Below are 25,138 nucleotides of genomic sequence, written 5' to 3' on the forward strand. Positions count from 1 at the left end.
CAGGTAAAAGAATATGCATGCCACCTGTGATTATCTGCAGTGGAGGTTGTGTATGAATTAGTGTGTATTGTTTACCTGGTTGCGTGTGGCAGAGTATTCAAGGGTTGACCGGTAGGAAGGTGCACTGCGCTGCGTTCTGTTACCAGAGTGCTGTGGTTCTGGGTCTAAGCCACACTGGAGAACACAAAAAAGATAAAAATAAGGTGTGTGTGTGTGCTGTGTGTGTGTGTGTGTGTGTGTGTGAGACATGGAATATGGGCAGCCAGTCCATCCACCCACACATGCATACAGAGATAAACAAAGCACAGCAAAAACCATACAGTAGATCCTAAAACTGAATTCAGGCCCCCACCGTTGTGCTTTGAGCCCTCCTCTGGTGTGTGGCTGGGTGTGTACATAAGTGTGTGTGTGTCTCTCTCTGTATCCTTGCCACTTACCTGCGGTGCGTCTGTCAGAAAGCACAATTTGACTGCTACCGCTACTGAAGGAAAGGGAGAGAAGAAATGGAAAAAAAGAGAAGGAGACAAAGCGGCAAAGAGCAGAGGAGGAGGAGAGAGACTCAAGAATTTCGGAGGCACTTCCTCACTCTGTCTCTCCTCCTCCCTCACTCCTTCACTTTGGCCTTCCTCTTTAACGCTTATTTTCCTTTTCTCCACTCTCTGTCCTCTCAACATCCATTTCTTTGCCACTTTCTCTCTTTTTCCTTCACCTCAATGGTGTCTTGTAGAGGTGTTACCTATGTTTTTTCCCAACATCACGTTTCCACAATGAGGAAAAAGCTAAAACACAGACAGATATTTCGACCTCACAGAGGACAAAAGAAGGTAGTGAGGCGGGAGGAGACAAAGCTCACCTGCATCGTTTTCTCTGCGATCTACCTCGTCATAGACGTCCATCGCTAGCTCCTCAAACAGCCGATTGTTGAGCTGTAGGACACACAAACAAATTGACCCCAGATATAGTAACAGGTGTTTTCATACGTAATGACAAATCAGTGCAACAAAAAAAAAGTGTGACAAACGAGAGAGAGCAGAGGAAAACAGGATAACAACCTGATACTGTACAGTTATCTGGGATGCAATTTTTAAGAGTTAACTTTGCATCTTATCTCATTTTCAGTCAACTATAGCATTTTTCAAAAACCTGCGTATAATTATTTGTGAGTAAAGTCCATCAAATGTTGATATCTGACCATCAGGTCTCAGTTTTTGGACTACTGGCATTCTGTGGGGCTAAACAGATGGCCCCCGAGCAAACAAACATTATTTTGGCAAGTGACAGAAAAAACAGTTTGTTACGCCAACTAACTTTTTTCGCATTTTTTTTTTTAACCGAGCACTGCATTACTTTCAAGGACACTGAAGAAAAACTGGCTCATTCTTTTGTCTAAAAACGTTGACCTTGACGACTCTTACCACTGTCTGTTGAAACATACACAATAAACTGTGATTAAAATCCCACAATGCAACCCAACTCACCGCTTGGAGCTTCTTCTTGGCAGCCTTGGCCAATTCTGAGAGGTCCAGGCTAAAAAACACAGAGGACAACAGTCAGATGGCCACCACAAAGAGAGTAGAATAAAGAGACGGAGGGAGAGGGAGTGAGGGAGGGAGGGAGGGAGGAAGACATGGATATGGAGAGAGGAGCAAGAGGTGAGGATGTGGGAAGGGTATTAGGCTAGAGAAGGGACAGGGAGAGGGAAAGCCATTTGGGGTGGGATGCGTTGGGTATCGAAAGGGCTTGATGTAATGGTGACTGCTGTTTGGAGCCATGTAAACTTGAACGCAGCTCTGTGTACGGTCCCAGGGAAAGGGTATTTTGCAAGCTACATCTAGATTAAAAAAAAACTGTAAAATATCAACACATATTATATCAGTTAAAATTAAAATCTTACTATGTGTTTGACATAAAATACTTTAACTGCATTATGTGGAATTTTATTTTATGTAGAAGACTTAACATCGGGGCAATCTTTTTGTGGCCAAGGTATATTCCATTGTACAATTTGAATATATGAAAACGTGATTCTCCTGAATACAGCAAAACCTTACTCTGAAACTATTTCTTCACAGTCGATAGTCATCTAGATTTTTTCTTTCCCTCAGAAGAAACTGTACAGCTCTATTTTCTATTGGTAAGCCCTAATAATCGTCCCACTGTGGCACCGCTTAATACAACAGGGAACTCTACAAAAGATGGGGTAGCAGAGAGAGGGGGTTGAAATGAAGGAAGAGATTCTGGAAAAAAAAGCAACAAGGAAAGTGAAGATACCTCTGTGTCGGGCACTTAGGACGAGCTCTGGCTCCACCAAGCGCAGCGAAATGGAGAGAACAGAAGACGAGTGAGAAAAAGGAAGAAACAGACAGAAAGAGGGGTAGAGAAGCCACATCAAAACAGCTTTAATTGTTATTATCAAGAGGAACCATTCACCAGAACAGATGCAAGTGGAGTAAGGTGGCAGCTCAGACATAAGAGCCACTTAAGTAACACAGATTTTGAGGTGCACTTAGTTTTACTGCCTAATATGTACATTTATGGGTGTATATTTTTTAAGTTACTTCTTTGGCTCAGCTGAGAAAACCCATCACATATCTGAAAGAAGCTGAGCCAAGTATTACGGAAGTTGATTTATCATAATCTGACTGTGCTCTCAAATCAGACCTGCAGATTGGGATTAATAAACCAAGCACACGTCGCGCATCTAAATCATTGGAGGTACCTGTATAGCTTAGAACACAGCCACCTTTGATAGAGATGCCAAAGACCTCCTTTATCCGACACCTTTTTTGGGAGGGGTTACACATACTATGGTGCCACCCTCTGGCCAGACCACTAAACTACATCAGTATCAATTAATCTATGCCAGGGAGACATGGGGAAAAGAAGCAGTCATAGAAGTATGGCAAGTCAGGTAGCTGCAAAGTTCAAGTATACTAACAAAGTTACTTCATGCAAACCACACCATGCATGCAAAAACAGGACACTCGTTACCACTTTAACACCAAACAAAAATGTCATCGTCCATACCTGTCTGCCATTTGAGGAATGATATAATGGCCATTCTTGTGATCTGAGGACAGGAGAGGAAACTTAATGTGTGGGGAAAAGCTAACACAGTGTGTTACTGCTATGCTTTAGGCCATGTGAGGTGCACACAAACTGCTGCAGTGGGTTACCTGGGCGCCGTCCACAGAGGTAGAAGGCAAGTCTGTCTGTCAGTTCATACTGACACTCTACCAGCCGCTCTGCTAGCTCTATATGACCCGCCTGCCTGGAACACAGACACAAAAACACAATTTAATTTTCCCCCTCACCATTCTCCCACAGCATTTAATTTGATATTAGATTTGAATGCAGACTGTGTTATTATTATATCAAGTGCGTTTCCACGGTCTTGTACCTTGCATAGTCCATAGGTGTGCGTCCGTTGATGTCAGGTGCCCCGGGATCTGCACCGTATACCACCAACAGCTCAGCCTGCAGGATCTGGCCTGCCTTGGCTGCCACGTGAAGTGGTGTAGTGCCTTTCTCCTGGAGGGTAAGGTAGACACACAAACAGTCAGAAATGAGCACTGGCATAAAGAGAGTAACTGAACAGCGTGGGTAATTGCTAGATGGAGTGAGTCAGCGAGTAGATTCTTTTTTTCCTGACCGGGTGGAAGAAGTTGGCTTGGGCGCCGAGGGACAGGAGGCGAAGACACGTCTCTAAACTCCCCGTCCGCACACTAGAGTGAAGTTGCTAATAGAGAGAGGAACAGAGAGTGTCGGGGGTGGAAAGATTAAACATCACTGAGAGACAGAAACAGGCAGAATCCCCTTATTAGCCCAGTAGCACTAGAGATCATTATTACATCCTGCTGTGTCATTGAGATCACTTCCTGCCACAGGGGTTTATTAGTAAGTGTGCGTCAGTGTGTGTGTGTGTGTGTGTGTGTATGTGTGTGTGTGTGTACATGCACATGTGCGTGAGACCTCCCACTGACATCTATAAATAAAACATCCTTTATGCTTACACATGCAGTTTAGCAATATGGCAATGTCTGCTTAGCCTAATTAACCTGAACTCCTCTCGGCCGCAAAATACCGAGCCCTCACCTTACTGAGGTCCTTGGTAGTGACGCCATCATCATCTCGGCAGGGCAACTTGTGCACAAAGGCCAGCATCTGATATTTGGCTCTGATGAACTCTGACTTAGTGGGACTGCAGAAGAGGAGAAGGTAAAATGGTTAACAGAATTCAAACAGAAAAGACAATCTGTTCACCTGTGGGTAGAAAACCACCTATGCCACTACAGTCTACGTCAGTGTCATACAGTGTAAGTGTCAACATTTTCCCTTGATTATCACTTAAACTAAGGTTGTCACAATACCAGAATTTTACACTTGATACAACACTAGTATTAAAAACTATACTTGATAGTCCTTGTCCTAGGCACACAAATTATCTTTATTAAATTAGCAACCTACACACACTGCTGGAACGAAAACAGTCCTTGAACTACTACCAACACATTTGTAATAATGTTAATAGTAATTTTCCGACTGTTAGGGACCAGTTGATTTTCTTCCCCATTGTTTAATCTGTGCAGCCTTGGATAGAAAATCCAACTGCAACTGCTTTATCTGTTTTTTTCTTGTAGCCTTGAAACTTTTGATACAATGAAATAATAGTATCCTATTGTTTTAAACATGGTGGTATTGAAAAAGTATCAAATACTTCGATACTTTTGGAAACCTTGGATTAAACTCTAATTCATCCATTGCACAACGTTGTTGTTTCAGTTAGATAATCTTAAATATGGCTTATCTGCTATGAATTTCAGGTAAATTAATACTTTTATCAAACTATGAAGACATAAATGTTTTCTCTCAAGACAAATTAAATAACTTTTTGGGCTTAAAATCAGTAAACCAGTCTTTATTTTTGCCTAAAAAATCCCAAAATGAATGTTGGCTAATACTACAGTCCAGTCTAAAATATGTTGTATAATAAGTGTTTCCGGGAGGTCCAGGTCCTAATCTCATGAGCCATAGCCACATTAAAACCCCAACACCAGAGCTGTGCTGACAAAACCTATCCTGTAGTTAGTTATACAAAAACCCTATGAGAACAGAACACAATTCATTTAGAAGATGAGCCATGACTACAAGAAAACGGTTTAGAGGGCCTTGAGGAACAACTGGGTACAATTGCTCTTCACTGCTGCAAAAGGCAATTATCTTCAGAATGGTTATATAACATTCATTTGCAACAGGGACAATAATTTCCTCTAGCAAAGGTGATTGGCGGGAGATGTGCGAAAGTTTTGCTCTGTGTATTTTAAGCCTGTAGTAGGGAGTATACTTACTGGACTTTGTCCTGGGGGTTGGGTTTCCTACGACCGCTCTGTACCTGAGCAGGGTCCAGGAGACTGTGTTCCCATATGGAGTTGGCCCCGTTACTGGCCAAGGTCTGAACCATCTGAAACACGCACACAGCAGTGACTCAGTGATGGCTCAACACGACATTTACCACCATCACAAGAATGCTCTGGTGAGGAAACTCACCTTACAGCCCCAGTGCCAGACTCAGTGCTTTGAATTTATTGCTTTTAGGATATCCAAAAAGTTTAACATGATGAACACACAGAGGAATAGGCACAAAATTTTTTAAGAAGAATACAAATAAGAATATTAATAAAGAAAATACTAACTTTTTTAAATAAATGCAGATGGAAAACCTGTGGGAATGAATTTACATTCTCAGTGCTGAGTCAGATTTCTGTACCAGACCTTCAATGGTAGTATTCTGGGCCTCAGGTACTGCATTTACTTTCATTTTACCACCCCTGCTTCTTTTTCCCTTTCCCCTCACTCTTCATTCCTCAGCCTTACCTGCAGTAGTGCGGGAGGCCATCCGCTGTGCCTCAGGTGTTTGACTATGGAGATATGGCGGCCTAAGCTGCGGTGGACTGAACAGCATTCATCACAGATCAGGACCCCTCGGTTGATGCTGGTCCACCCCGGGTCTGACAGACAAACAGGAATAGATGGATGGTACTGCGAGCCTTATAAACATGCTGTGTGTGTGAGAGCGAGGTTTTCAGCAGCGTAAAGAAGTGCTTCACCACAATATCAATAGAGTCCGGCCTACATGAACCCTCCAGCTCTGTGTTCTCCATCTTACAATAATACCCCTCAATATGCAAGGAGTAGTATAATGGGGAGGGGGGGTAAATTACAGTTTACTACCACATGACTTTGTTCTCAGCTGCTAGTCTGCAGTATGAAGTGTTTAATTAAATATGTGGATATATACACAGAGTGACAAACATAAAGATGAGCAACAGCATAAAGCAGTGATCCTCTGTCTCTAAATATCCAAGTCTTTTACATTTAATTTCACAAATGAATGTGCACATATACTATAGCAGTGTTAAATGTACATTAAGGAGCAGGCCTGCACTTTAGAGGATATGCATCTTTGTAATAAATCCAACAGCAGTGTTAACTAAATGTTAACTAAATGCTGAGTTTCGTAAGGACGGGTCTATTAGGACTAATTGAATTCTACACTAATAATAGTGAAATTTCACTTACATCATTGGTCAACAGTAATATCTTAATATGGATATTTGTCTTAATATGATTATACTCATAAAATGTACAACATAACACTGAATTATCACCCAGCCTTTATGAGCTGTCTTAGCTAGAGTTGGAAGCTGCAACGTGGAAGTATCAAATACCCAGATAAAGACGAATCATACACACCATGTATATTCCATACACGGGGTTACTGGGTACCGTAGTACACTCCATGAACTGTGACACACTAACGCACTGATGCATGCACAGAGCCCAGCTTTGATCAAGGTGCGTACCAAACCATTATTACCAACAATTAGTTAAACCCAGTGTAGGTCTGAAGGTCAAAGTCAAGTCAGAGACAAGTAACAAGAGTCCACAACATTTATTATACTTCATATCAAAGTAATACTGTTTGTGAAAAAGAGAAAAGTCCAATATTTTAAGAATTAAGACATTTCCTATTCTGACAAAGGGAACATCACTAAAATGTGTATGCTCTTACACACACATATACAGAGCATGTGAACTGTGACATTTCAGTGATAAGCAGCTCGATGTAAAGCTGTTTAAAATGTCAGGTTTGGGTTTTTAGTCCACTTGGTGAAATGATGTATACAATTACATAAGGAAACATCGCTTTTCTACCTTTTTATTAGTTATTTTCTAGACAGAAAATCGATGACTGTGAATGAGGTGCTGAGGGGAGGGGGAGCAGCTAGGGTCGACGGCAGTCCCCTGACACAGGCCAGTCGTAGGGTCAGGGTCGGGGGTCATGTTTACGCTCTCAGGAGACGGATGTGATGAGCAGCTCGCAACTAATACAATCTGCAACATCAAAACAAACACATGCACACACGCATACACATGACATGATGCACGCACTTACACATACACACATACACACATCTATTATGTGCTTTGGTCACTCTCAGGCTGGGATAAAACCGTCTGGGCTTAGGGTATTAATGGAGCTAAAATAGTCCATCATCAGATGAACTGACGTGCCGTAAGTCTTTTTGCCGGCCGAAAAAAAAAAAAAAAGGAGCAGCAAATGCAAAATGGCTTTGATGAGAGCTACAGCCCAGTTTAGAACAGTAGTGCGTAGGCTTTAAAGGCCGTACTGCAGCAATTTAATTCCTTAATCTGTGTAATAAATATAAAAACTCCCACAGGCTATGCTATCTGCTTGGCTCGCTGGATCAATATGAGGCTCCACCATTAAGCTATTAGACCTGGATAGACTATTGGCAGCAACATATTGGCCAAATCTGCGGCATGACATAATTTAGCCGAAAGTTGGCCTAATTCATCAATACAACGTTGGCGTTTGTTTTTAGAACTGTCACTTAAGTCTGCATATAAAAAAAGCATGCATTATAATTGGTAATAATGGTGAATGATAACATTTAAAGCTGGAAAACTCCTGCTGACATAAACACTGTAAATGATGTTTGTATTTACATAATTGGACTAGTAACTGCTCAGTTCCTACACTAAAACCTATCACAGCTTAATTCAAATTTCACAGCGGAGGAGTCTCGCAGTTACAGCTCTAAATAGCAAAATATTGAATAGGCTTTGTGTTCTCTCAAAGCCAAAGTATGTTTGTGAACTCTACTATTAAAAAAAATAATCAACATTTAAGAGTCAGAACTCTTTTGTTGTGTTAACAATAGTGGTATAGTTATGAAATATTAAAGGCTCCACCATCATGCAACTTTGCTCACGACATCTTCACCTTTCTTCTTTTCACCTTTCCACTGTCAAACTGCTCTAAATGATTGCACAAGAGTCCCAGTTTCTTATACAAGTGGATCTGTGCTCAATAAAGAGTTCACCATCTTGACAACATGATTCATTGTTGCTGTGGACCGTGCAGATTGCCACGGCGTGACATTAAAGCCTCCTGAGGCTCGGCTGGGACTGGGAGTATCAGTCGCCCTTTGTAGCCATGCCATCAAGTTATCCCCTAGTATGACACAAAGCTGGGTCGTAGGGAGGTGGCCTGTCACCAGTGGCTAGGTCAGCACTTTGCACAACGCATTGCGTGTGTGTGTGCGCGCGTCGTCGTAAGGAAGGGCTACACGCAAAGGGCTGATGGTAAAAGAAATACAGGTAGACACAAACAAGCCTACCACCATCATGAAAACATTAAGAAACCCGTGGATCGTCTCACAACAAACACACATTTATATTCAATTAAAGGTGTTTAAGTGGGTTTAGCTGCCTGTCAGATTGTGAAGTGGGGGGAAAGCGAGTGAGGTGGCAGGAGGACAGAGAGACAGGCAATGAAGCAGGGAGGAGGTTCAGGTCATAAAGCAGTTACAAGGTCTAGGCAGCAAGATTTTAAACACTGAGCAGTAGAGCCCTAAAGCTTGTAGACAGTTTTGCACACACACACACATCTATGGGGAGCAGCTGTGAAGAGAGCAGCTGTTTTAATGTACACATGAATGAATGCAAGCAACACACACACACACAGGAGCACCAATAACCAAGTGCTTCAAACTAAACAGAGGTCATGTAAGGCTACATGTGCAAGGCAGCGGCAAGCGAGAAGCGAGGGGATAACCAAGGTTGTTTTGGCATCACCTCTACCTCACTTTGCGACAAACACACACATGGGGAAAGTGACCGACAGAGAGGAGTGCTCTGTGCAGTGACCATACCAGGCTCATTCACAGCAGTGTGGAGAAGTGTTACCCTTATCTCACAGGTGCTGTGTGAACGCACTGTTCGTTTCAACTGTGCGGTGGATTTAAATGTCCCACTCACGGGTGGCTTTTAAATGAATGTACTCCCTCCCGGTTTTGGGCTATTTCATGTAAAATGTGGAGACTAAAGACACAGTGAAGTGGGCTAGCTGAATATGTTGACACCTTAACACATGTAACGTTAGTCAAGCAGTGTCAGAGGTTTCCAGCAGTACATGAATGATCAAAAAATGAGTGTTAGATAGCGTTCAGACAACTGGCTGGCAGCTGACGCGTTAGCTGAGTCGGTTTAGCGTCAACTTGACGTTTAGCAAAAGTTAGCTCCACTAGCTAACGTTGACGCTAAGCTAGCAGCGTTAGCTTGGCACACAATCTCAAGACGCCGCTGGCTCGGTCCGATAAAACGGGTTTTACATATAATTTCAGTGTTGTGTGTTAACGTATGAGGGGTGGGCTAAATGTTTAGTAATAGCCACCAACGCAGTGAGTGAAAAGCGTCTGCTCGTCAGCCAGGCTAAGCTAACGTGTTGAAGAGAAGTCAGCCCCAGTCGTGGAAAATCAAAACAAACGCCTTGTGAAGTATGAATCATAAATCTGACACTGTGCTCTCCCACTGCAGCAAACACACCGGTGGCCCTGGTCTACGCTCTTGGTCAAATTAATACACGTATCAGGCTGCTCAATGAGGCACATTAACCCTAAGCTGCTATTAGCCGTAGATATTTCCCGTTGTGATAACACGCCTATTTTTCACTGTTTATTTTGGGCCTAAGCGACGCTTGGGAGTCCTGGCCGTTTTCCTGCTCTGCGGACCCGCTGACAGTGACAGCAGCGTCGGCCCTGTTGTCCCACCACGTCGCCCTCCCGACGTATTGTTCCAGTATAGTGGTCTGTTTTTGATTTATTTTCATCCTTCCTACCTGGCGCACTGCAGTCGGCGCAGACTTCTGTCCTTTGTAGCTTTCTCGACATCTCGAAAGTCGCTGAAATCGAGAGGTGGATGTCGGCGATGATGTGGTTCGCCCTTTTTCCCCCGAGTTACCGACCGACGTCTGCCGTCAACCGATGCGGCCCCTGAATCCCCGGAAGCCGGGTGGTGTGATCGGCTTTCCCGGCCAGCTGACAGTTGAATTTCCCGTTTGTTCCTGCGGTCTCTTCGCCCACGTTCACCACTCAACTCAAGTCTAGAGCCAAGTTATGTGAACATGGCTAATCTGGCTGTTTGTATGAGCCTCATATGGGAATTATTTACTAAATCTGTTCGCTGCATTGCCTGCAACTCACCGAGAGACGGCAGCTCTCTACCTGTCAGTTTCCGCACACACACACACACACCCTACATCCCCGCAGCCTACCTACGGAGGGGCAGGGAGGGGTGACGGGGCAAAAAGACTCCTGTCATTCTTTAAAGGTGAGGTGGATTTCAGACACAGATCTAAATAGAGTAAGAGGATAGAAATGTCAACTCACTAATATTTCTTTAAAAGACATTTAAAAAAAAAAAAAAAAAGAAATGTTGCAAGATATTTCACAGGATTCAAAATGTAAGAGATCCTCACACAGACCTGATTTGTTACCTCATTTAAACATCAATGTAAGGATTTATTCAGTATTATCTACTGGATATTTAAAGCAACAGCCCTTGTCCTTAAATAGAAAGAAAAGCAAAGGATGAGAGTATCATGATACTGAATAGGATATTCCTTCAACAAAACCTTTATTGTTCATTTTTAGCTTTGGTTGGTATTAGATAAAAGAGAAAACAGAAATATCTGTAGATATTATTATTATTATTACTATTATTATTATTATTATTATTATTAACACAGCCAAAGAAAGTATAGGCTATATATTTGAATTAAATGAGACAAACTTTAGATAGTATGTAACACCAAATACGTGTTAAGCAACAAAGGAAGCATAATATGGGGCAAAAAGACACTAAAGGAGTACATGTTAAGCTCTGATTGAAACTTTACCTTGATACATTTTAATGAATTAATTGTTTCATGGTCTTTTGCAGTAAGCGTATGCTACTTTTTTTTTTTTTACCTCCACAATATATCACTACTATAATATTCCTGTAGGGGGCTGTGCTATGTAGTTTCATTTAAACATTTGTGTACGATTTCTGCGGTTCTTTTTTTTTCTTTTTTCCACGAAACATATGTTTTATCTCAACATCCCTGACAGCGGATTGGCTGAATGTGCGCACATTTCATTGCAGCTTGTCAACGCATCTCTCCCAGTCACCACCGGATGGGAGGAGAGGAGGAGGATAGATGTGTTAGAGTAAGCAGGAGAGAAAGAGAGAGGGAGGCGAGAGGTATAGGAGCGGGTGGTTCACATATAAAGGTGTAGCCTAATCTGCTGAGACAATCAAAACGAGGGCTTTTATTGCTCCAGATGATTTCCACGGGCTCTTGGTGTTTATTCTAAGCAGGCGAGCAGGGAATCATTCACTGTTTGAGACGCGTAAGGCTGCCCCTGTACGCCTTTGGGCATCACCGCCGATAAAGGATGATAGGCTTGACTATATAGCCTCAATTAAAAGCAAAGTATCCCCCGCAATCCACACTGAAGAAAGAGGAGGATCCAAACTATGATCCGAGGATGATTTCTGCTAAGAAAACTCCGGAGAAGAGTCGTTATCCTATCCACTATTTGGTGTGGCACAACAAACACCGACAGCTGGAGAAAGAGCTGGCAACGAACGAGCAGGTGAGACAGACAAGAGCGATCAAACACATCTCTCCTTACAGACACAGGCCCGTGTCTTCATCATACGCGTTTAAATGGGCGTGTGGGTCCCTACATGTAGAAGGTAGTGGTATAGATGCCATCCATGGAGCGCCTCATTCAAGACCCCTGGTCGATAATTGGGAAAAGCGCAGTTAATTGTTACCTACAGGGTGGAGGGGGACACTTGTAGACCATTATCCTCTGACTTGGATTTGCACTATTTTCTTATTGTCATTCATTTTGAAATGACAGTGACATAACAGACTTTATACGTCAGTGATCTGGGTGATGTGGTGCATTGAGGCTTAAAATATTCATTCTACCAGTTCATTTTTAATATGCATTGGAAGTTGTGACCGGAGTTGATTCCTGTAAAAATCCCATGTGCAAATGTTTGTCACTGCTGACCCTGATGGTGTTGCAGAATGTGTGTGTTTGTCAGAGTCCGTGGTGCTTTGTGCCTGTGTGTAAGCAGCATTATTGCGTGATCTACTCAAAAATGTAGGCTCTGTACCTTCCCACCAGCACCTAAGCCATTTGTGAGTGGGTGAGACAATACAGATGAGCATGTGGGCGAACAGTTGCCAACCACCACAGTAAATACTGTAATGGAATCATTAAGGTATTGTAGGTTTCAGGAGAAGATGTTTGTCATGATCAAAAGCACGGAAAATAAATTTCAACCACTGTTAAAATTGGAGCACTTCAGTCGAGGGACTGGATAATATAAGAATTGTACTGTGTGTGTGTGTGTGTGTGTGTGTGTGCGTGCGTGTGAGGGGGAAAGAGAGAGAGTGACTGTGCAACAGCATGCCTGTGTATTAATTCTTAAGTCTTTTTATGTTTGTTTTTTTGCGAATGTACTGGAGCGCTTTGTCATTATATAAGAGATGCTCTGCAGGTTAGCAACCAAAAATATTTTTAAGAGCGTGCATCATGCAGCGGTCTCAAGACATCACACTTCCACATGCATGTACGCACACTTGCCAACACGTGCACACTCTTACCTTCTTGTGGCTATAAAATCAGAACCCTGGACGCTTTTTCTTAACACCAAAATGGTCATCAAGTGTCTCAAAGGCAGCCATCAATTGGTTTACCACAATCCCTAGTTTTACAGTAAGGGAGTGTGGTAGTGACATTTACCATTGAACCCATGACCATAATTGTAACTATTGGGGAATAAATAGCAAACCAGATCACACCTCACAGTGAAGAGGCTCTGAGAACAGACTAAGACCTTTGGTATTCAAGTCAATGTCAGAGGCAACATATTGTGTTTCATAGAAAGAGGAGCTGGAAATGAATCATGTATGCTTTTACAGCAGAGGAGACAGCAAAAGCTTTTAAAATGTAAGTAGCTTTGCAGGTGTTGAATACCCATTTTCATATCCTGCTGGCTCAACACTAAATTAAAATTAGAAGACGACTCTTTATTGGTTCTTTGGCTTAGAATTAATTTCAGAGGTTTAATGCACAAGGACCCCGTCTTTGGTCAGAAGCTATATTAGCACTGTAGCTCGTCAACCAACTGGTCAATATCCAAAAATGGTCTAGCACTTTTGCTTATGCAGGATGCCTTTAAAACTAGTAACCAAATTACCAAAATCCCCACAGTCTTTGACAACATACATTGTTCTGAGGTCCGACGTCCTCAATGCGTGAAGATGAAAGTGGCATAGCAATGGATATGGCCTATTATTACAACTGAATGCTGAGTTCAAAGATGGCACCATTTATAGCTCGCACATCATATGTGTCAGTTTTTTAGTGTTTTTTTCTTTTCTTGGATAGTTTTGGCGTGATGTGGCCCATAACACATATTAGTCACTTCTCCTGGCACCACCAAGTTCTCTAAGAATAAACTTTCATAGGGAAAAAACGCTTCTTTCGTAATTTCAATCTATACTTAATCTTTCTGTTTAGCTTTATGTGCTGTACGGCAACCTTGTATTTGAAAAACTTTTTACCTAATCTTTTGAAGTGAGAACTTTTAGCACTGTAGTAGTATTTTTAGTTAATGCATCTTGAAACATACACATATAGCTATTGGCACTGAAAAGAAACACTCATTTATTTCTATATCCATCTTAAATGTAGAATTGTTAACGTATTCCCTTACCCCAGTGGGTAGTATTTTATTGGTATGTTGGAAATGTACAACAAAACTCCATCATAACTTATGTGCTGCAATCTAAAATGTCACCCAAATATAAATAATGGACATGGATATGGGTAGAATTTCACATCAACTTCCCCTAAACCGAAACTTTTGGTGTGTTTGGTTTGCAAAGACAGGCTCAACAAATCAGTCCACGCAACTTCATAATCATTCATTTTTCAGGAACCCTGGTATCTATAAATATTTTATGATGACATTATTGCCTCTTCTGCTGTGCATTTTGAACCCAGGCCTTTTATATGATATATTTGATCTTTTTATAAACTAAGCCAAACAGACTGCCTTGTAGATCGTTTTTTCCTGTATGAGAACAAACACAAATCTGTTTAACATCGCAAGCACCAAAGTGTTCAGAATCAAAAGAACATTTGATGCTGATCCTTGGTAAATCTGCACGATTCGTCATCCTCCTGTTGTGCTTGTGTAGGATTTCTTTTATTGTAATTCTCAATGACGATCGATAGGGCAGTTTCTACCAGCTATACTGGCAAACAAATGGTCAGTTAATGTTAATTAATGTAACAGTGTTCATCACAGTGGAAACTATGAAACATAACCACTGTGTGACATGAAATCTAAAATGTTAATCTATGCCTAACCATATCATCTATCTAAATGAATCCCTGGCTTCTTGACTATATTGGATTTCACAGGTGCCATATTTTTATGGCTCGGAAGCTGTTTAATGCTGTCAAAAGAAAACAGAAATAGAAAAGAGGGAGAAAGGCAGAGGATATGACTTTTCCATTTTTCACAACAACCATTATTCCTTGCTCTTTTCATGTCAGCTCCAGAGGCATTCTCCTAGACCCTAAACCTCAGTTATCAGCTATCTGTGCTGAATGGCAGATCAGAGAACATTGTGTGGAGACAGGTATAAACAAAAGCTGAAAACGGGAGTTTCACTTCTTTCTTCTTGTTTCCTCTGATTGTTGATGAACTTCTGTTCAGCCTCATTCACAACAGTAACTGTTCAAACGACCTCTGTATCTTTTGCTGTTTTGCTTATTTTGTGTGTTTGTGTGAGTTTGTGTGTGGGCATATGCGCATGGAGGGAAACATCCTGGATTTGCATTTGTTGTATAACCGAGTGCGTTTTTACATAGCCAAACATTTTACACTCTACGGGAATTTATATGAGCTGCTAAACTTATAACATTAGTATAATGTCAGCATCGCATCCCAGAACTCATTTGACATCCACTTTTTGACGCACTTTATACGGTAAACTGAGCCCCTAAACTAGGACAGCACACACACAGACACCATCATGCTCCAAACCCCAGCTTCTGTCAGTCACACACACATGAAACACACATGAATACACGTGTGATTATGATGACAGGTGTCAAGAAGCATTCTGAATAACTGTGGGACTCTCATGGCTCTGGTCGGTTCAACATGCTTTGACAGCACTGGGATTTATTTTTATAACTGCAGGCAAATGATGGAAGTTGAATGCTGAAGGAATAGAGAACAAAGTTAATTGTAATTAAAACGTGAATTGCAAATCCCTCTGGAGCTTCTAAAATGTCCACCTTATTAAATCAGGACCCCAGTGTTACCTTGCCAAGTATGTCCAAGCTCCAGTTGGCCTGCCTGCCGTGCATAACCAGGACAAAATAAAAATATTGCTTACATGTAAATCAAGGCCACCAACCTACATTTCCCACTGACCTACTGGAACAATCCCCAGCTAGGACAACAAAACGAGAACACATGGAGGAGGAAACAAAATATGACTGAAAATACATGCATTATGCATTATGTGTGTAGATTTGACCAGGAGCCAAGTAGCTGCAAATAGTTAAAAACCATCATTATCTCCTGTTTATTATCAGCAGTTTATAGTCGCAATTCAGATAATTCTTTGTTGAAACACTGAATATTATTCAGTCATTTTCAGCTTATACTGTAGTACAAACCATGGTGGATTTGGTTCCAGTAAGCCCCCTGAAGGAGTGACGCCAAAAGGAGGGACACAGGTCTGGCAGATTAAATCCCATTCTCGCAGACCTTGATTGTCTGGTACTGTTTATTGTAACTGCTGACAGAGAACTCCTACATGCACTTGACATACACTTACTACACATAATGAAGTGAGTTCATGATTCACTTTTAGAGAGAGATTTCTATCGTGAGCATTTCTATGACAGAAAAAAGACAAGGGGAGCATAGTAGGAGAATAACATTGGAAAGACATATGCTTAATCCTTGTTGCCACAATACATTTTTTACAGTACAGTGCATTGGGATAGTTCCTATATCACACGATAGCCATTAGGATATCACATTATAGCTATACTGTTATAGCACAAATAACAAAGGCAGTACTGCATGATGATGGTTGGCTTCTGATAAAGTCAGTTCCCCCTCTGCTGAGGAAGAACAGTATAATATAACTGACCTCTCCGTTACACCACAGTAGAATAAAGGTAATCTACAGCCGTCTCCATATCGGATCTTTTTAAGTCTTACCAGCCTCTGGTGAAATGATGAGACTCATTTAATTTCAGCATGTGCATGCATCAAATATCCGGCACTGTTTCTGATCACACTTTTATTTCCTTCCAGCACAACAATGCAATGGATGGCTGGTTGATGCATGGTTGTGTTGAAAGTTTTTAAAAAATGCCCGTTTTCTAATACTTGAGGTATGAGACTGTAGAAACTACATGCAGAGATTCCTATATTTGCCCAATCTTCCATCAGCAGCATGTAACAGATTGTATGTGAGTGAGTGAAGGAGGCAGAAATGCTGCCACAGCAGGCTACAGTGGAATAATTGGTACATCGGATATCAATGTTACGAGGCAAAGCCAGAGAGAGGAAACTGAACATAGCAACAGGAGGAGTGGTTGCACAAATGCCAGTAACACAAAGCTGACCGCAGAGATTTTCACCGAAAGATGGGACAAACAAGATGGGAGGAATAGTATAGGAAGTATAGTAGTTATAATGAGCAGTGGGGGGAGAAAAGATTGGATGAGACATACATTTTTACCTGTGTTCACCAAATTCAGAAAACGAGTCTGATGTTAACAAGGGCACTGACAGCCTGGCCGGTAAAAAGAGGTGAAATATTGAAAGCAAGGTGGCAACACTGACAGACTGAACCAAGGAGTGGAGGCACAAATAAGGTGATGATGGGAGTGAAGACAGAGAGTAGAGAAGAGGAGGTGGGGAGGAAATAATGACAGACTGTGACCATGAACAGAGTCTGTCTGGGTTGCACACAGACGTAAAAGCACAGTGTGATTGAAAAAGAACAGAGCCCTGTAAAGAGTGATGGTGTATCTCAAGACAAAGGCAGGAAATGACACAAAGATCTCTGCTCTTTTTCTCTGTTTCTGTTTCTTGTCCTCTCCTTGTCTGACCCCAGCTCTCTTCTCTCTCTCAGTGCGTGGTTTGATTATGATGCCCTCGGCAAGGTGCTAATGTTAAATCTTATGCTGGGTTGCTGGCATGAGGGAACCGAGGCATAAATTAAGGCTCACAGGCTCATTGCCCTCACTCTAGGCCTGAACCTTTACGCCGACCATCTGCTGTCTGCTTGCACCTGTCTACTACAAGCTTACCTATTCTCTTCTCTGCCTGCTTCCCCCTGTTTTCTTTAATCACATCCACCCACTGTATAAAGTTTTCCTTATCCTCTTCCCCTGGTGTTTTCTGTCCCTCTTTACCTCTAACCATCCATCAATCAACCCCGCCCTCACTCCTGTTACTTTGCTCAGTGTAATGAAACCCAAGTCCTAATTGCAGCGCAGCAAAGCCACAAAGAGATGCCACGAGTGCTGGGTTGGGATCAGATTTAGTTAAGTTGCTGAAAGCTTTTAACAGAGAGAGAGTGAGAGAGAGAGGAAGATACACAGATCGGCAGTAACATGTAAAAGGAAAGGGAGATTGGTGGAAACAAATGCATAGGGAATCAGAGAGAAGAGACTGAACGCATTAAAAGTAAAGACCCATGCAACAGACATAATGCAGTTAACAATCCTAATGATAGAAAGAAAAAAATTCACCCCTTGCTATTCCTTGGTCATCAAGTATGCCTAGTTTGACGTCCAAGGAAGGAAAAAGCATAGTTTTGTTTCATGGTTAGGGTCATTGAGTCCACTACAACTTGATCCCAGTAGGGATGATGTGCCTCCGGTATTTCTCGTGGATTTTTTGGGTTACTGATTCTGCAAAGTCATCACCTCCAGAATAGGTAAAGTATCCCCACATCTGAATATGTCAACCATCATGTTTGACTAAAGGTTTTATGCATTGTATTAATCTTTCATGCGGTTTTGTCGGTCAGCCAGCATCTTCTAAGAGGTCATCATCTCCCAGGCTGTGCTCAGCATGGGGCGCAGAAGTCCTGACCTCTGGGAACATTGTCAAAACTTGGAGCAGATCCTGATCCCTGTGATCACGCCTTCCATGCAGAGGACAGTGCTGGACGAGACTGGAGGGACAGATCTCATAACTCTGGGAAAGAGTGAAGTTGTAATAGCTGAATAGTTCCATGATGGCACAGCACCAAGGATGAACTTGGATGAATATCCACTAGATGTTGTACGGTTGTTGTGATTGAACATAACATTACATTATTTCACATTGGGAACCGTGTCTGGTGAGGTTGGTTGTCTAGACTTTCAAAAGACTGAGTGAGTTAGATTTAATTATCAGGAAGTGATACTGCTAAGCTGCTCTGTGAAAAGTATAGGCAGGATACTGGAAAACGATACTAGAGAGTTGGCAAGGCTAAGATTCCCAAGGAACAATGCAGGTTTTTACCAATGGGACAGTACATCAACTTTAACCTCCTTGCAGGTGTTCAAAAAGTCCTGGAAGTTCATCAGATTTATTTAAGGCAGGTATTATACTTTGGCCTTTCCGGTTCAAAGACATTACAGTGTCTTCCCTGTTATTCACAGATGATGCACTTTCTCTAGCCTCATTGGCTTGCACCCTCCACTGTGCAGCAATCTGCTGCATGCATGTTGCTGTGTCTGAGCAGCAACAATTAAGATGACGGTTTGTTCTTCCAAATCCGAGGCTTGCTTCTCTCATGGAAAAAGTTTGCCCGTCCGGTAAGCAGCTCACCAGGTGGAAGAGTATTTCATGAGAGCAACTGGTTGCATCAGCTGCAGTAATAATGATGCTATTCTGGACCATGGCAGTAAATAGGGAGTTAAGCCTGAGGGTGAAGCTTGTGATTAGCCATGATTTTGAAATGAATACTTTTCAATTGAAGCTGCAGTTTACTTTTACTACCTCGAGTGTGAGATTCTATAATGACCTCCTGTCTTGCATTAGATGCTGTTGTGCTGTCTTGTAAAACAGTTTAAATATAATTTTATTATGATGTTATTGTCAGTTAAGGATTCCCTCACACTTGATTTGGGTAACTGGGCTAAAGTAACTTATTTTGACATTTTGTGTGCACAAATTTTCAGAAGATTTCAAATCCATACAACTGTGAATGTTTTTTTTGACAGATAACATTGATTCCTGGTGATGGCCTGCAGTGTATACAGGTTTAAGCAAGTCTTTTTAAATTACTTAAACTTGTTTAATTAACATACTCATACATTCATAACTTCATTTTAAGCCATTGTGATATTCCTTTGCACATTTTATACCAGTCAAATGCTAAAGAAAGAAAATTATTTCTCTCTGATTTCATTATCAGCACAGGCGCAGCCATCTCTTGCCAGACCACTGGATTTACCTGAAATTGCTACATAACATACTTACATACACACACACACACACACAAACACAAGAAAGAAAGTGACAGCTGTGGTGTTTCACTCCAATAGGCTACAGCCGCTACATTATGTGATTATGCTCTTTTATAGCGTATGCACTGTCTGCCTCATTCCAATAAAAGATTTGCTCTCTCCATCTGTGAGTGCGGCTGCATCTTTGTGAGTGTGAGGAGTGAGAATAAGTGCTCTCTCGCTGTCAGCCTGCATGCATGTATTTCCTCGCATTTTGGTGAGCTCTGTCAGCTCACTGCAACAAACAGGTGTCAGCACCTTTAGATAAACATCTGAGGAACTCTTTCTTTGCTTCTGTTGCCATTCTGACAGGTCCATCAGCATCCCACCCGTTGGTGCTTTCTCTATCTCTGTAAATGCGGTGCCTTCCTGTCTGTCTGCCTATCTGTCTGTCGAGATTGGGGATGACAGTAAACAGAATAAAGCGCAGTGAAACAGAAACATTACATATGCTAGAATGTAGGTCAGCATTTTCAGTTGGTGATTTGGTCTATTTGGTCTTATTTCTGCGGTTCGGATTCACAGCACTTCGATGCACCTGCACAAGTGGAATTGAACCTTGGCTGTATTAAGATGAGTGTGAGACATTTTTTGTTACTCTTCCATGGGGTTATCATCACGAATTGTTCTGCTCACTCTATCATTTGTGGCGCAGATTTTGTACAATGTCACACTGAAAATGGATCAGGGTTTCATAGCAGTGCAGCGTTTGTCAAAGTCTCCTCTGCATGTAGAATCGAGAGGCGAGAAGGGGGGCGGGGGGCGGGGGGGAGGCAAAGTTATTTTTTATTCTCTTCTCTCCCATCACCACCCTCCGCTCCTATTGCGCCCCATGCACAAACATTTTTGGAAGGCTGGCTGTATGTGTATATGCACAATCTTGTGAGTGTGTGTGTGTGGTGTGTGGTGTGTGTTGTGTGTGTGTGTGTGGTGTTTGTATGGAAAAGATTGATGCTTCGGCCTTAAGTACCTGCTCAAGCTGCATCAGGGCCAGGCACACACTGGACGGAGGGGAGAGAGGGGGAGAGAAAGATGGAGGAGGGGGAGAAGAAGAGAGGAGGAGCAGATGCCACAGATAGAGATGCCTATCAATAATGCAACCTCCACTGAGCCCACTACTGAGGGGGAGGGCAGGATTGGGAAGGGAATGAAAATTGGAGAGGAGGGAGGGAAGGAGAGGGTAAATAGAAAATAGTTAAGACATAGATATGGGTTCAGGAGAGACGGAAAAGTCAAAAAGACAAAGAGGAAGGGAACATAGCGAAATAATAAAAAGAGTGAATGGTGAAAAGAAACAAATTGTGAGGGTGACTGAGAAAAGCAAAACAGAGCAAGGACAAAGATACGGATCTGTAAGGAAAACTTTTTTTAAAAAGGTGTTACCAGGTGTTAAGACGTTTTAGAGAAATAGTGGAGGAAGGATAAGGATAAAAAAAAAGAAGATAAATGCAGGCAAGCCAGAGAACGCATGAACAGTCTACTTCCATTAAGACAAAATTATATGCAACACATGCAGAGTTGCCACAGCGAGAAAAAGGACATTCTCACATCTCATTATGAATTCAAGTTTTCTTCTTATAACAAGGAACATGTCATCATAATGAGAACATGTTCTTCTTATAATAAAATCGTTTGACATGATGCTGATGGCAAGACATTATCCCTTTTTATAAGGAGAACAGAATCTCAGAAACTACCCTTTGTAGTATCTGCATTAGTAATCACATTATCATGCTTGAAAAGCCAAAAGGTTAGAATAGCTCCAACAGGAAGTCGATTAGGTCATTCAAATGGTCACATCGCCATTTCTGTATCAGCAGCAGTAAATAATGAGTCTTTTTGGTATGGAATATGGATATTTGTAATGTTGAATAGGTCAACATTTTGGAAAATACTCTTATATGTTTTCTTTCCAACAGTTAGATGCAAAGATTGATAACCCTCTCATGTCTATATAGAAAATATGTAGCTGGAGCTAGCAGCAGTTAGCTTAGCTAAGCATAAAACAGTGACGTCAAGTCTCCATTAAGTCACTCTGCCAACAGTGCGACACATAGCTACCCATAAAACTACAAAAAGTTGTTTTTACACTTCGGTTTTTGTACGGATAAACAAACAAGATAATATGTTAGTTAATAAGCTGTAGACGGGCTGGTTGACAGATTGTGTTAATCGTAGACAAAACCAGGCTAGCTGTCTCCAGTCATTGTGCTAAGCTAAGCTAACTGGTTGCTGGGTGTAGTCCTATTTCTTTTTCAAGCTAACTTTAGCTTTTAAAACCAAAAAGTACACTGGGTAAGTATATGAGCAGGTGGATTTATTTGCTTAGGAGAAGTATTTAATAATTTCATTGTTATTAAGGTTATTTTTATAATAAGAAAACATTAATTGTAATTGTAAGATATTTCTCATTTTTACAAAATATTATAGTTTCCTCCTAATGGGCAAAATAGGCCTCAATGAAGACATTTTTAACTGTTCACATTTGTAAAAAATAATGGCTGAATTCCATTTAGCTGATTCGGTGCTGGTGCATGCTGGCTCATTATCACACTCATCGCTTATTTGGGCACTTCAACAGAGAACCAAGCCACCGTTAATGTTGTTAGTAACACTTTATAACATTGATGTTATAATGTGATCAACCAAGTGATGATTTACTCTCTGTGCAGTTAGAACCTCCCTACTATCCGTTATCAGTCTTTGGCACAAGCCATAACTCAATTGTTGTAATGATTTAAAATCTTTCTTCTGTCAATTTGATTTAACTCATGCAACCATAAACTGGGCAATTACTGTAAATGAACAAATCTTCATCTTGCCCGAAATGTTGTACAGTACGTGATGTTTCATGTGTCCCACCCTTCATCACAGACTGTATGCATGACCACGGCATGCCCTCCATAATGATTTCATTGTCGAGTGCAGAGTGGGCGCTTAGAGACAAGCAGGCATGACATAATGTCCCTACTGTCACTACCAAACCACACAAGTCAAACAAGGCCAATGAGTCTACCCTCTGTGTGTGTGTGTGTGTGTGTGTGTGTGTGTGTGTACGAAAGAGAAAGAATGAGAGAGACAGAGAGAAAGAGTACATGGTCCATTAGTTGTTAACAACTATTTCCTCCAGAGAGTTCCTATTTTGTTAATGGGGGAGGGCAAGTCAGGGTTCATGATTTAGTTTGGAGTTTATGTCTGTGTGTGTGTGTGTGTGTGTGTGTGTGTGTGTATGTGTTACCCCTCAGCACATTAAAAACGTGTGTGCGTGTTTGTTTGTGTGCTTTGTTTTTAAACCGAACATTACTTACATGTGAATAGGTAAGTATGTCAGTGTGTCTGCAGGTCAGTGTGTAGTGGTGGGAGGACATTAGCCCTGAGCGGTACTCCCGTGTCTCTGTGTGTGTGTGTGTGTGTGTGTGTGTGTGTTACCTTCCAGCACATTAAAAATGCTCAACAAATAACTTTGCATGTCGCTTTGTGTCTCCACTCGCATCCCCCCTCCTTTTCCCCATCAGTAAGGTCTGTACTGTCTTAAATGTTATCTAGAATTCACAGTGTAAATTACATCTCTGTCTGTGCTCTGCTAACTCTCACCTCCGTCTGTCACCATATTCAATTTCTGTCTGTCCCGGCTACTTTTAATGGAAATTGGACCAAATGAGCTACAGCGAATTACTTGAGACAGGCTGTTTTTCTGATAGTGCTTGAAGGTGTCATCACAACACATTTCTCACATACAGAATTGTGCTGATTTGAAAATCTGACAAGGGGGTAGGTGTTGTACTGCACTGTTGGTTTACCAGGGATAATAAAGGAGAGCGGATGATGGCGAGGCTGCCAGATCGAGACCATGATCCAAATTAGGGTTGCCTGGCCCCTTCCGAACTCCAGAACTGTCAGTGAAGGTGTAAGTGAGAATATGAATTATGCTTTTAGTCAAGACCCTCCTGACTTTATATAAGGTCAAAAAATAGGAATAAGGCCCAGGCAACCTATAGTTTAATGCATCACAGAAAAGTGCTTTAGGGAAAAATAAAAGCCAGGGAGACAGGTGAAATATATTCTCCTATTCTTTCCTTTTTTTTTTTTACCAAGACTAGAGCTACATCAGTTGTACCTGAGGAGAGAGGGTAGCAGCTACACACACTACACTTCAGTGGATTGTCCTGTTGTTTCCCTGTCATCCTGTGTTATACATTGTACATACTGTTTTCTGGCAGCATCCTGTACTCTCTCCGACCTGTCTCCTTCTGCGCCCTCCCTTTCTTCTATAATCACCCCACTGCTATCCTTTCTTCTTTCTCCCTCCCTTTCTGTCTCCGGCCACCTTACCATGTTTCTGTTTATCCTCGCCCCCTTGTTAGCGTCCCTCTTCCACACCTCCCCAGCTCCCCTTGTGTTTTTATGCTGCATTCAAGCCATTCCCCCTCAGCTCTTGTATCTAGAGTCATTGAAATCGAGCACAGCTGTAAAATAAGCTTAAACTGATAATCACCAACATTAACATACAGCCACTTAAACGGGGGAGCAATGGATGAAAGGACAGCTGTGAGACGGTGCAAGTGCCATAAAAAGACAAAAAATTAAAGTAGAGCCAAGTTGCCCTTTTTTCCTCTTTCTCTCATCTGTTTTTTTACCATCAGCTTTGTTCCAGTCTTTCTCTCTTTTCTCTCTTTCATGTGCTTACAACAATATGTGAAGGGGTTTTCTTCACAAAATACCATTTCCATTTGAGCGGAAAATGTTTTCCAAGACTCCATATTAATATTCAGTTGTGGGTTTTGCTTGCACAGTCTCTTTCTCTCATGTTGTTTCAGTGATGGACGCCTTACTTTAAACTTTTCTTCCTGTGACATTGACAGCTCGTCACATTTGTGCTGTCTAAGCACATGTTGTCAGTCCTTTGAGACACTGCTTGTGTTAAACATGCACACACACACACAGCACTGAAAGTGGCCATATTCATATTATTTACACCCATAATCCAGCACACACATAAACAAAGCTGACTGCTCTCTTTTCTCTCCTGTGTTGCTGTGACGCTGCCTCTCTCTATTCCCAAGTCTTCACAGTTCCTGAGGGATTCCTGCATGTTGTTGTCTCCTTCAGCTCCCCTTTTCTCACTCTCTTCCTCCTTCTGTTCACTTTCCTCACCCCTC

At 41.8% G+C, this 25,138-nt stretch overlaps 2 protein-coding genes across 4 annotated transcripts in view; one reads left to right on the top strand and one right to left on the bottom strand.

Annotated features, from left to right (window-relative positions):
* git1 (G protein-coupled receptor kinase interacting ArfGAP 1) overlaps positions 1 to 10,623 on the bottom strand; it is a 24,273-nt gene extending 13,650 nt beyond the window's left edge. Inside the window, exons 1-11 of one of the 3 annotated variants that reach the window (XM_035679402.1) lie at positions 10,205 to 10,623; positions 5,875 to 6,008; positions 5,349 to 5,461; positions 4,096 to 4,201; positions 3,653 to 3,739; positions 3,401 to 3,531; positions 3,177 to 3,271; positions 3,028 to 3,070; positions 2,272 to 2,298; positions 1,479 to 1,527; positions 854 to 926 (exon numbers count right to left, since the gene is read on the bottom strand). In XM_035679402.1, coding sequence (XP_035535295.1) covers positions 854 to 926; positions 1,479 to 1,527; positions 2,272 to 2,298; positions 3,028 to 3,070; positions 3,177 to 3,271; positions 3,401 to 3,531; positions 3,653 to 3,739; positions 4,096 to 4,201; positions 5,349 to 5,461; positions 5,875 to 6,008; positions 10,205 to 10,256 — 910 coding nt within the window. In that variant the 5' untranslated portion in view covers positions 10,257 to 10,623. The remainder of the gene's footprint in view (positions 1 to 853; positions 927 to 1,478; positions 1,528 to 2,271; positions 2,299 to 3,027; positions 3,071 to 3,176; positions 3,272 to 3,400; positions 3,532 to 3,652; positions 3,740 to 4,095; positions 4,202 to 5,348; positions 5,462 to 5,874; positions 6,009 to 10,204) is intronic. The other 2 variants (XM_035679403.1, XM_035679404.1) reach the window with 2 other exon arrangements.
* A 928-nt stretch (positions 10,624 to 11,551) lies between these two features.
* The window catches only part of ankrd13b (ankyrin repeat domain 13B), a 37,883-nt gene continuing 24,296 nt past the window's right edge, over positions 11,552 to 25,138 (top strand). The window contains exon 1 of the mRNA XM_035680415.1: positions 11,552 to 12,005. Coding sequence (XP_035536308.1) covers positions 11,898 to 12,005 — 108 coding nt within the window. The 5' untranslated portion in view covers positions 11,552 to 11,897. The remainder of the gene's footprint in view (positions 12,006 to 25,138) is intronic.

The sequence above is a fragment of the Morone saxatilis genome, unplaced genomic scaffold (genome assembly GCF_004916995.1).
Source record: "Morone saxatilis isolate NCDOM2014 unplaced genomic scaffold, NCSU_SB_2.0 Contig8, whole genome shotgun sequence".
NCBI lineage: Eukaryota > Metazoa > Chordata > Actinopteri > Moronidae > Morone > Morone saxatilis.